Here is a 12,773-nt window from a genome sequence, read left to right as displayed (position 1 = left end):
AAAACTCTTGATGTCTCTCATAAGTTTCGTAGTCTAGGTTTTATCTTTGATTCTACTATGTCTCTCTCTTCTCAGATTAATATTGTTGCTAGAAGCTCTTACTTTCATCTACGTAGAATAAAAAAAATTTTGCCTTTCCTTGATGATCCTACTCTTCTCCTTCTTGTTACTTCGTTAGTCTTATCTAGGATTGATTATTGTAACTCGCTCTACTATGGTCTTCCTGATTCTATACTCTATCCTTTAAGTAAAGCTTTTAACTTTGCTGCTCGTCGTCGTGCCCCTTTCTTTTCTCATATATCTCCATATCTTGTTCTCTTGCACTGGCTACCTATAAAATATAGAATAATTTTTAAAATTTGCACGTTCATGTATAAGTCTCAATCTAAATTATTTCCTAAGTATTTATCAGATATATTATTTGAACCTAAACGCCCCGGTTTACGATCATCTTCCTCTCGCTTTTTCTTAACTCGTGTTAAACACTCTTTTGCTAAATCTGCTTTTGCTTTTCTGGTCCTTTTCTCTGGAACTCTCTACCTACTTCTCCATCACTTGCGAAGTTCAGAGCGGATCTCAAGACCCATCTGTTTTCAAAATTCATTGAGGAGCGCTGTTGAACATCGCGGAAATAGCGCTTTATGAGCTAATTGATTGATTGAATTGATTAAAAGTGAATTGATATTAAGACTATTAATTATTAGAGTTATTAAATTATTTATGATTCAAAGTGGAATACTGAAAATAATTTTAAATATAGTAAATTAAAACATTGTTTTAAAAGTCATCAATTATTTAATAACTTTAGAGTGTTAAAGTCCTAATTTTGGAATGCTTTTAAAAAGAAAGTTTTTACATTGTAGGCATTAAAAAAAAACTCACATGCACATTGGTTATGTGTAGTTGACATTAAAATAAACTTCCATAAATTTATTTTCACGAATTTTACCATATACCTAAAACCTAACATGAGGCATTAAAATAAACTTTTAAGCATATATTTGCACGAATTTTAACTTATAAAACTTAACATGAGGCATTAAAATAAACTAAGCATTTTTTTGTATGAATTTTAACATATGAAACTTAACATGTAGGCATTGAAATAAACTTCCATGCCTTTATTTGCACGTATTTTAACATGTATATTAGTATTGTTAATTATTATTAGATTTATAAAAATATTGATGATTTGAAATGAAATACTGAAAATAAGTTTTAAAAATATAAAATTAAAACATATTTTTAACTGTCTCAATTATTTGCAAGCATTTAAAAACACAATTCACCACATAGGCATTAATGTATACTTCCATGCATCGTGTGACGCGAAGTCACTAAAATTAACTGAATATTTGAATAAAAGCGTTTAGGTAGAAATTTCTTATTTTATTATATGCTTCCACGATGTATAAAATTATATTTTTTTGAGCCATGCTTAGCAAGTAGACTTCATTCAGAAGAGTGGTCCTGAAAAGAGCCGTTTAGTTGTCAGAGGGGTGGCCCTGAAAAGGACGTTTAGTTGTCATCATCTTCACCGCCATCTTTATCAACAGATATTTACTTTTTCTCGGATGTGGACAATAATATTTCCAAATGGCATCTGGCCATAATGTTCACGCCAAACAAATTCTGCCAAGTGAGTGGGCCTGAGGTTTTTCGAGGTACCATACATGTACTTCATCTTTTTTTACAATCTAGCCTACAATGATTCCACATTTTGCTTTCTCTGATAAACAAAAATTTTGAGAATGATTGACGGTTCAATGGGTGTAGCCCATATTCCCAAGCTGGCTGTGGGTGCGCCATTCATCGGAAACTATGGTTATTCTTGGTGCAATCCATTTTGCTATTAATGGTAATAGCGTTTGTGCATCCCGGGCCTGAACCTCTTCCAGAAAGCAATGTTTGGTACTTCGTTCGATCCCGCCGAAAATCCACCCTACTCTTGACTTGACGTTTCTCCTTTTTTGATATTTAGCCTTAACAATTTTTGACTTGTCAATTTTAACAATTGTTCATGGGCCACCTATAGGTACAAATGTCACGGCAGAAGTTGTACCAATCAATTACAGACTTTGTGCTCAGCTGCAACTCGCGACATGCTGTTTTTACTGGTTTGCTCCAAGCCAATAGTAAATTAAACGAACCAGCAAACTAAATTGAACGTGACTTTTTTCAAAGAAGGAATCTTTCCGTATGGTGGTTCTTTTTTGACAGCTATGAACAGGACAGCGCCAAATTACGCCGTCGAGGCCCGATTGATACGCAATTTCAGTCATATCACTGCCACAATTGTCACAAATCATTTCTTGATAAAACAACCCGTTCAGTCTGAGCCATTGCCTTGTCTCTCGTTCGTCCTTCATGACCTGATCCGCGACCGTCAACGCATTAATTCTGTCCACTTGATTCATGATAGAAAAAGAAATTGCGCACTACAAAATAAACAAACTCGAGATAAAGCGCCAAATCAAATGATTCGGAAGTCATATATATATATATATATATATATATATATGTGTGTGTGTGTGTGTGTGTGTGTGTGTGTGTGTGTGTGTGTGTGTGTGTGTGTGTGTGTGTGTGTGTGTGTGTGTGTGTGTGTTGTTCATATATATTCAATCAATCAATAAGAAACTTATATAGTGCCAATTAAATGTTCTCAAAGGCGCTATTGTAATTATATAAACATAGTAGTCTACAATACTATTAATGGAAAAAAAAACTTAACTAAAATTATCAAAGTTTAACAGTGAACAAATATGGTTTTTTTTTGTTCTTGTTTAAATGTTCTAAGAGACAGTCCGGACGATCGCAATGACTGTTGCAAGTTTTTCCACACGGTCGGACCTGCAACAGAGATACTCCGTGCACCAATCTGCAAGTGTGAAACCGGTATTGTCAACAAATTCATATCATCTGACCGTAGATGAGACGACGCAGACATTTGTTTTGAAAATTTGTTTACGAGATTTTCTGGTGACATCCCATTCAGTGATTTAAACACAAGTACAGCGATTTTGAAGGTTACTCTTTTATCTATTGTCAACCAGTGTAGTTCCTCCAGGATGGGCGTCACGTGATCAAACTTCATCCTGCCAGTTACCAATTTTGCAGCCCTGTTCTGAATCGACTGAAGAAGAGCAATTGACCCTCTTGGAAGTTTATACAACAGACTGTTGCAGTAGTCAATTCGCGATGTTATAAAAGCATGAATCAACGTCACCAGTGCCGATCTATCCAGTGAATATCTGATTCGATAAATGTTTTTCAAATAAATATTACTTGATGTATATATCTTCTTAACCCATTTTCTGCTGAGGATTTAGATTTTTGTGATTTTTATATATGTTGTAGATACCAATAAAAAAACTAATACGTATTTTTTCTTTTTTCAAAATTTTAATTTTTAAAAAAGTTATAATGTTTTTTAAAACGTCTTTTATAAAGGACGCTAGCAGATTATGACACCCTGAGACCATAGTGGAAATTATTTTTTATTGTTCTTTTCTCAATTTTCATCAATTTTATGAAACAAATAAACAAAAGATTAAAAATATATAATAAAAAAATCTATGTCATTGAAAAAACAACATATGAGGAGGCAGATCTTCTTCTAAAAATGCTTGAATTGGTGTTGGATAATTCTTAAAATTTGAAGATTTTTTACACATATCAAATTTTTTCCATTGTCTTGATTTTTTTATCTTTTTTAAATTTTGAGATATGAAAATTTCACTTTCACATGATTTCACATTCTGTTGTAGTTTTTTAAAAAATAATTTCAAAAATTATTAATGTCTTTGAATTATGATAGTAATTTATTATTCATTTAAAAAATATTAAACATAATAAATACTCACAATGCCAATTTTTTTAGATACACCAATTTGTTTTATTGTTACTTCAGCATTACTCAGTAATTGTCGTGCAGGTAGATCACCGAATGATCCTTGATCATATATTTCATCCAATACATCATCTTCATCTGAATTAATTCCATCAGCAGGAGGACTGATAAAAATGTCAGCTTCAATGATGCTGTCATCATCTTCAATCATGCAGAAAATAACGATAACAACGATAAGAACGATAAGTTCTGGACGTCCAATGCCAAAAACAAACCAGACAAAACACGTAACAATGCTGTTACAGTAGAAGGAACTGCCTATAACCGGATTGATTACAAGACAGTAGGTTATTTTTAAATAAAAACTTTAAGAAACCACTACACGTTTTATAATTTTTGAAATGAATGGAACATTCGATATCGGTCTGTAATTATTAACATCATTTATATCACAACCTGTTTTCTTCTAGACGGGGAGAACCACAGCATGCCTGAAAGAGGAAGGAAATTCACCTGATTGTAGGCAGCAATTAACAAAACTGGTGAGAAATTTGATGAAAAATTTCAAATGCTTTTTTAAGATGTGAGTAGGAATGACATTCTGTGAACTTGTCTTACACGGGGAATTGATTATAATATCCTTCAATTCATCTTCAGTGACCATAGGGAAGGATGAAAACATTACAGCACTATGTGGCCCACCATCATCTGCTGATTGAGTAGAAACTTTGGTAGACTGAACGATTTTGCTAACTTTGTCAGTGAAAAATTGTAACAATTGACGGGCTGTAAAACCAACATCACTATCAAACATTAAACTTTTTTTGTTTCTACACAACACTTTATTAATTGCCTGCCATTCATTTCTCGAGTTTTGCTGACCTCAATTAAATTCCTCCAATAATCTGAACGTTTGTCAGAATATAATTTGTTTCTTGCTTTCATGGAAGTTATCCAATTATTACGATGATCATCTGTCGACAGTTTTCTGAAGATTTTTTCCATTTTTCTACATGTTTGTTTAGCTTTTTTACAATCATGATCAAACCATGTTGCCATACGCTCACCTCTATCATAGATTACTCGAACAGGCACAAATCTATCAACAATACTCTTTAACTCGTTGTTAAACATTGCTAGTTCCTTTTTGACGTCATCACTACAGCATGGTTTAGATACTCATGTACTGATGAAGTTAAAATAGCACCAATGAATTTTTCTTCATCTACTGTTTTCCATGACCTGTTTTCATCACTGTTTTACTGTTTTGCTGGCCGAACAATCATTGTTTCTACTTTTATGAAACTGTGATCCGAAATTATTCCACTAGGATAGATCTTAGCATTAAGTACTGGAAAGTCATGTGAACTGACAACTAAATCCAATGTACCTCCTAGGATATGTGTAGGAACGTTGACATGATTTACGAATAGATCGGGGATCAGAAGTTCTCTCAACATGCAAATTGAAGTCACCCTTCAATAAGATGTCTGAGTTTAAAATTGTTAAGTACTCCAAAATTGAAACCAGATCATCATAAAACAAAACTGTTATTGGAGCTGAGCCAGGTTTGTACATAGCTAGCAAGATGAATACGCTTTTATTTATTGATAACACTGGTCAACACCCAAAAAATTTCCTAAGGTCTTTCGGCTGATTTATGGAAATTTTGATGTCCTGAATCCAAATATCACATTGGTTTTTCTAGATCAGGTCAACTTTCTAAGCTATGGCCATATCTTCATTTTCACTTTTTTGTGTACAGTCCCAGGTATTTTCGCTGTATGTGATGCTTTGTTCTTAATCACTTCATCACTATGAGGAATTTGCAATTTTTAATTAATTGGTATTTTTATGTTTCCCCTATGCACACACACACACACACACGTTCAATGCATTAAATCACGTAACTACAGTCACGTGATCAGACAATCGCAGACATGCCCGGACGAGGCTGTGTATAACTATGGATAGTTACGTCAGCATTTTCCAAATCTGAGCCAGATAGCAGATTGCATTAGTATAGGTATCAGTTGCAAACGAATCGCAAGCGAACGACATGGCTTCCAAGAGAAGATCTTGTAAAAATAAACCCGACGTATTTTGCTATATCTGCGGTGAATACACACTTGTTCATAACAGGAATCAAGTCACATGTTTCATAAAGCGTGCTTACCATGCTTATTTTGGTATTAAACTTGGTGACCAGGATAAAGATTGGGCGCCACACATGGTATGCAAGGTTTGCACCGTGTATCTGCGTCAGTGGACCAAGGGCAAGAAGACGTGTCTGAAGTTTGGAATTCCCATGGTTTGGCGGGAGCAGAGAAACCATGACACTGACTGCTACTTCTGTAGCATCGATCTGACTGGGATAAACAGAAAGAACCGAAGCAGCCTCGAGTATCCTGATTTGCAATTCGCACGTCGTCCTGTAGCTCATTGTGATGATATTCCAGTACCTGTGTTTCACAAACTTCAAGACATCAGTGATGACGAATCCTCCAGTGATGAAGATCAGGAAACAGAAGAAGAATGGCCAGTTGTTGACGATGAAACTCCACAGCTTTTTTCCCAACAGGAGCTAAATGATCTAGTTCGCGACCTCAGCTTGTCAAAGGCTTCTGCTGAACTGTTGGCATCCAGATTGAAAAAAAAAAATCTCCTCTCTGGCTGTGCTCGCATCACCCTGTACCGCAACAGGCATCAAGAGTACCTCCAATTTTTCTCGGAGGTGCAGGACTTGGTGTACTGCACAGATATTACACAGCTTCTGCAACACCTGTGAGTGCCGCAGTACAAGCCCGAAGACTGGAGACTATTCATTGACAGCAGCAAGCGGTCACTGAAATGTGTTCTACTGCACAACGGCAACCAGTTTGCCTCTGTGCCCCTTGCTCACTCTACTAAACTGAAGGAGAAGTATGAAGCGGTGAAGTATGTGCTGGAGATGATTCGTTATGATCAGCATAAGTGGGTTATTTGTGTCGACCTGAAGATGGTGAATTTTTTGTTGGGGTTAGGGTTAGTAGGGACACTGCTCACCATTACACGAAGAAGGACTGGCCTGTGCGAGAGGAACTAGTGCCTTGCAGAGCAAGTAACGTTATCAACAGCCCTCTGGTGGACAGAGACAGGATACTCTTTCCACCACTGCACATCAAGCTTGGCTTGATCAAGCAGTTCACAAAAGCTCTAGACAAGGAAGGTGGCTGCTTCAATTACATGTGCCAGACATTTCCGGGAGTAACCATAGTGAAGTTAAAAGCTGGTATCTTTGACGGTCCTCAAATCCGTCGGCTCATCAGAGATCCAGAGTTTGAAAAGTCAATGAACAAAGTGGAACAGGAAGCATGGAATGCTTTTGTTCTCGTTGTGAAAAACTTCCTTGGCAACAACAAGGCCAGAAACTATGCTGAACTTGTCAACAATATGGTGACTGCTTTCAAAAAACTCGGATGCAACATGAGCATCAAACTGCATTATCTATTTTCACATATGGATCGTTTTCCTAGAATCTTGGATCAATGAGCGACGAGCAGGGAGAGAGATTCCACCAGGAGATGAAGGAGATGGAGACCAGGTATCAGGGACGTTGGAATGCCGTCATGATGGCTGATTACTGCTGGACTCTAAAGAGAGACATCCCTGATGCTGAGCATTCCAGGGTATCCAATAAACGGAAGTTCCAGCCCTAAATTCTTAACAATGACGAACATTAATGACCCTTACTTAAGGTACTGTGTTTCAGAACGCTTTTTTCTCTTTGAAACCAATTCCGAATGAGAAATGTTCATAGAAATAAACCGATTATGGCACAAAAATTTTACTGATTTATTCACAAATAAAACAAAATAAACATTTAACTTAGCAGAAAAACTGGACCTGACCTAGAGAAACGGATGTCATTTTCGGACTCAGCGGTGCCAAATTATCATAAATCAGTTGTAAAAAATTAGGAAATTTCCTCAAAAATTTTTTTTGTTGCTCAGTGTAATCTGATTGCGATAGCTTCAAACAGTGGCGGATTTAGGGGAGGGCCGGTGGGGCCATGGCGCCCCCCGTTATCATCAGTTCAATTCAAGACAGCGTTAAATAATAAAAAAAAATTTTTGAGATCGACTCTTTTTAACAATAAAAAATAACGCTGAATTATTATATAAATTTGATTCTAGTTTATTTCAGAATATAATTCATATTTTAAACTTAAATAGTGTTTTGCGGCACAAAATAAAAATAATTCATGTTTTCTTAGTATATTTCTTTAATTGAAAACTTACATCAACAAAAAGTAAATCAGAAAATATTATAGTCTTTACTTATTTAGACTTTTCATAATTTTGTGTTTTGTTCGCAGTTCACATTTTATTCCATTTACGATTTGGCGCGTCTTATATTATTTTTTTGTGTTTCATAAAATCAGTTTGCATTTGAATTTGTTTTAAAATTTGAAATAAAAATATTTTAAATTTTTTCCACCAACTCCGGCAAAAAAACAGAAGCAGTGCGATGATCTCAATACAGCTGAGGCCGTTAATGGTAATACCTAGATATTTCAATAATTGCATATGAAATAATTTTGTATTTTCAACTAAAAAAATTAGCAATAAGCTGAATAATAAAAACATTTTTTGGGTTAAGGTTAATGCGTACCAGTCATTACCCGACTAGACTTGAATTAAGTTTGTAGTATTAACTATTCAGGTCTGGTAGGAAAATTAAAAACATTAAACTCAACGTTTTTTTTCCATTATAAAATCTGATGTCTTAGAAGAAGGCTTTTCATTAAATTTAAACAATGACATGACTAATGTTTCAGACAAAACCGGTAATTCATGTCAGAGTTTTTCAAGGAAAACCATACCTTTAGATATTGGACAATATGCAACTGCAGAAATCCCAAGCTTTTCGAATAATTTAAGATATGATCTTTTGAAAAATCCATGGAAACCTGACGAGAATTATAAATTTTTATTTGTGTTGGAAGGTAAAAGAAAACGGTTTTTTAAATTCTATTGGTTTCAAGAATTTTCCTGGCTGTCTTATTCTGATTTGAAAAAGAAGCATTCTGTAAGTTTTGTGTACTTTATGCTAATCGACATCCATCATGTGGCTCAGTTGGAGTATTTGTTATATCACCTCTGAATCGTTATAAATAAGCTTTAGATCAAGGTCGCTGTCATCAAGCGACATCTTTTCATAGAGAGGCTACAGAAAAATCAGAAATGTTTCTGAGTTTGATTAAAAATAAATCTAATGTTTTAGAGTTATCAAACTCCGCTCTATCCACAAAAATAGAGCAAAACAGAAAATTGCTCAACACTATTATTGAAACTATTAAACTTTGTGAAAGACAGAATTTTGCTTTGCGTGGACACCGGGATGACGATGCATTTGATCTCAAATCTGATAACAATCAGGGGAATTTCAGAGCGCTATTAAAATACAGTACTGAATGTACTAGATCCGCCACTGAATGTATATTGTCGGAAATTTTAATGAAAACAACTGATGGTGTGAAATAATCTTCTCCTCTATCTTTCTCAGGGAATTTTTTTATGGTCCGACAATAATTTTTGTGTATATTTTTATCGTGAGTTCGACCAGTCCTGTGTGGCACTGGGCTTTTTCGAATTATATGATTTTACTGAGTAACACACGAACGCGTAAAAATATTCGATTTTATTAATCGACGGAAGTAAATAAAAGGATTTGAACTAAATGAACTCTATAATAATGTAAAATGTCAATGAATAAACTGGAATACAGGAATTAGAACTTCTTGTTGGGTTTTCGACTTGGGATATGTTTCTTGCCGTTTAATCGTACAACCTCGACTGTGTAACCGATGGTGATGTCGTTACAACTCCAAGAAATAAATAAAATGAATGCGAAAAAATTACAAAAATCGGAGCCTATGGAAATTCCAAGCTGCGTGTGAAACTATACCAATGAGTATAGAATCCAGCAAAGAACCCTAGGTCCACAAAAAGCACAAGAAACAAAACAACGAGGCGGATTCGTTTTCACAGAATCCAAGGCCTGTTTTCACTGGGCCTGTCTGTCAGTCGGTCGGCTTTCGCACAACCCTGGCCTGTTTTCACTGGGCCGTCGAGTCTGATCGGCTTTCGCACGACCAAGGGCCTGTTTTCACTGGGCCTGTCTGTCAGTCGGTCGGCTTTCGCACAACCCTGGCCTGTTTTCACTGGGCCGTCGAGTCTGGTCGGCTTTCGCACGACCAAGGGCCTGTTTTCACTGGGCCTGTCTGTCAGTCGGTCGGCTTTCGCACAACCCTGGCCTGTTTTCACTGGGCCGTCAAGTCTGGTCGGCTTTCGCACAACCAACACAAAACAACAAGAGTCAGAACAACACTGGAAACAAATTGTGTGACTTTAGTACGCGTGCGAAACTATGCCAATGAGCATAGAGTCTCGTACCAAATCCACTTTTGAGAACTTAAGACGTTTCTGAAACTATGCCAATGAGCATAGAATCACGCATTAAGTCTCTTAGATACCAGAATAGGCACTGATTACTCGAAGCTGCCTAACTGGTGAACCCAAGGCTGACTCTTTTTGAGAACTTAAGACGTTTCTGAAACTATGCCAATGAGCATAGAATCACGCATTAAGTCTCTTAGGGACCAGAATAGGTTATTATTCAAGGCTGCCTAACCAGTCAACCCAGTCTTGACTCTCCTCGAGAACTTAAGACGTCTCCGTGCTAATGAGCATAGAGTATCGAATTAAGTCTCTGAGGGACCAGAATAGCAGTGATGACGTAAGTACTCAAAAAATGTACTTAAGCATAAGTACGAAGTACTCCGTAATAAAAGTACTTAAGTATAAGTACTAAGTACCAAAACAAATTGTATACTTGATACTTATAAGTACTAAGTATAAGTACCAAGTTCATAAGTACCTAAGTACATACCATGGTTAATTTGAAATATTTATAAATTTATTAAACTCAGAAATCAACTCATTATTTACAGTAATTTATTTACATCAATAAAAGAGTTTGTTCTTTTTGAGTAAAAGTAAAGTTTCAAATGATTCATCACTTAAACGATTTCTTTTAGGAGTGAGAATCATTCCAGCCTGGCTAAATATACGTTCCACAGGTGCTGATGATGGCACAGTGGTACGATGGAGTAAAAGATTGCAGTTTTCGCTGTATAACAAATATAGTTGGTAAGAAAGCACCAAAATAAGACTCCATTGAAACCTCACCTTGGAGCTTGTCCAATGCTAGTGAAATTGGTCTCATCAGTTCCAACCACTCATTAAGAAAACTCAAATCTATATTGCTGAACTTCGGCAGCTGCAAACGTTCCATCACAACATTTACTTTATCGCGAAGACTATATATAATGCTATAACAGTCAAATTCAGAATTCCAGCGTGTCCCATTCGGTTTGGGTATTGTTCTGCCTAAGATTTCATGCACAATTTCGGCAGCTTTTGAACTCTGGTGTGATGCGGTGCTGAGAGAGACACATTTACTGGATACTGATCTATATATTCTTTTGTAGTTTGAATCATTATTCAAAGCTTTACTTGCATCAGTTGTAGCAAGCAAGTTTAGAGTGTGTGAAAAGCAAGATACATGAGAAGAAGATAAATTCCGGAGCTGTCATCTATATTACTTACCAAAAACTTATCACCAATCTCAACTGGAGTCATTTCTGTATCATCATCATCAACAACATCTATTTGCGAATCATCAGAAATACCTGCCTCTGCAAATTCCTTGAATGCTTTCACGAAATTGCTACCATTGTCTGTCACGACATTTACTATTTTCGATGAATCCAGATCAAACTCGCTGTGAATGTTCACCAACATGGCTGCAATTTTGTCATACGAATGAATTCCACGGAACCTACGGAAGGCAAGTGTAACGCCATTGCGCTTAAAATCATCTGGATTTATCCAATGGCAAGTTACTCCAATATAACTTCGAGCATGTTGCGTCCAAATGTCAGCAGTCGTGCAAACAAATTGAAAATTTTTTAGAGTCTCTTTAATAGTCTTCTTCATATCAGTAATCTTTGTGGCCAGAATACCTTTTAATGTCTCGGTAAACATAACTCGGGCTTTTGAGTTCAGACCCTGTATCAAAGTTTTAAACCCCTCTCCTTCCACAATTGAAAGTGGTTGCAAGTCGTTGATAACAAAATTAATTATTAAATCCTCAACCTTTTTATTTGATATTGATGATACATTTAATAAGTCAAGTTGCTGTTGTTTTTTATATGGAGTTGAAACTGTGGTAGTTTCTTCATCTGCACCTCGCTTTCTACCCGTCTTTAATTTATTTTCTTCCTCGTGCATCTTTTGTAGATAATTTTCACCATGTGTCTTCTGTATATAAAAATGAAAAATGCAATAAATAGAAATTTAATGAAGAGTTAATTCGAGATTTATTAACAAAATAATATTAATTAATATGTATTCAAAAAAAATAGAAATATAATATACATAAAATTTATATTTTTGTTATTATTTATTTATAAGCTACATTTTATCAATTTTAACATATCATCAAAATCAAATCTACCTTCACGTGCTTGGTAAAATTGGATGGAGCTTTATGTTGTCCACGAATAAGATGTCTTTTTGGCTTGCACAAGTCACAAAGTGCAACTATAACATCTCCATCATCTTCAACTACTTCATTAAAATAGTTCCTAACTACTAAAGGCATTTTATCAGCCATTTTCATCAAAATCACTTCAACACATATATTTATAATGTAAACAAAAACACTTCAACACCTATATCTATAATGTAAACAAAAACACTTCAACACCTATATTTAAAATGTGAACAAAAACACTTTAACACATATATTTATAAAATGGTAAAATTGGATGGAGCTTTATGTTGTCCACGAATAAGATGTCTTTTTGGCTTGCACA

At 35.5% G+C, this 12,773-nt stretch overlaps 3 protein-coding genes across 3 annotated transcripts; all 3 read right to left on the bottom strand.

The window, feature by feature from the left end:
• Window positions 1–493: 493 nt before the first annotated feature.
• Window positions 494–2,417, bottom strand: HELRODRAFT_165459 (hypothetical protein; the record flags this gene model as incomplete). The annotated part of the gene is made up of 2 exons (XM_009032031.1): window positions 494–613; window positions 2,151–2,417. The coding sequence occupies 2 exons, from the start codon at window positions 2,415–2,417 to the stop codon at window positions 494–496; spliced, it is 387 nt and encodes a 128-aa protein (XP_009030279.1).
• Window positions 2,418–3,578: 1,161 nt separating this feature from the next.
• On the bottom strand, window positions 3,579–5,428 carry HELRODRAFT_165458 (hypothetical protein; the record flags this gene model as incomplete). Its single annotated transcript, XM_009032030.1, has 3 exons — window positions 3,579–3,758; window positions 3,864–4,051; window positions 5,224–5,428. The coding sequence occupies 3 exons, from the start codon at window positions 5,426–5,428 to the stop codon at window positions 3,579–3,581; spliced, it is 573 nt and encodes a 190-aa protein (XP_009030278.1).
• Window positions 5,429–9,876: 4,448 nt separating this feature from the next.
• Window positions 9,877–12,571, bottom strand: HELRODRAFT_165456 (hypothetical protein; the record flags this gene model as incomplete). The annotated part of the gene is made up of 2 exons (XM_009032029.1): window positions 9,877–10,221; window positions 12,548–12,571. The coding sequence occupies 2 exons, from the start codon at window positions 12,569–12,571 to the stop codon at window positions 9,877–9,879; spliced, it is 369 nt and encodes a 122-aa protein (XP_009030277.1).
• Between the last annotated feature and the right edge of the window lie 202 nt (window positions 12,572–12,773).

The sequence above is a fragment of the Helobdella robusta genome (assembly GCF_000326865.2).
Source record: "Helobdella robusta unplaced genomic scaffold HELROscaffold_8, whole genome shotgun sequence".
Lineage (NCBI taxonomy): Eukaryota > Metazoa > Annelida > Clitellata > Rhynchobdellida > Glossiphoniidae > Helobdella > Helobdella robusta.
This window is presented reverse-complemented; position numbering and strand designations above follow the sequence as displayed.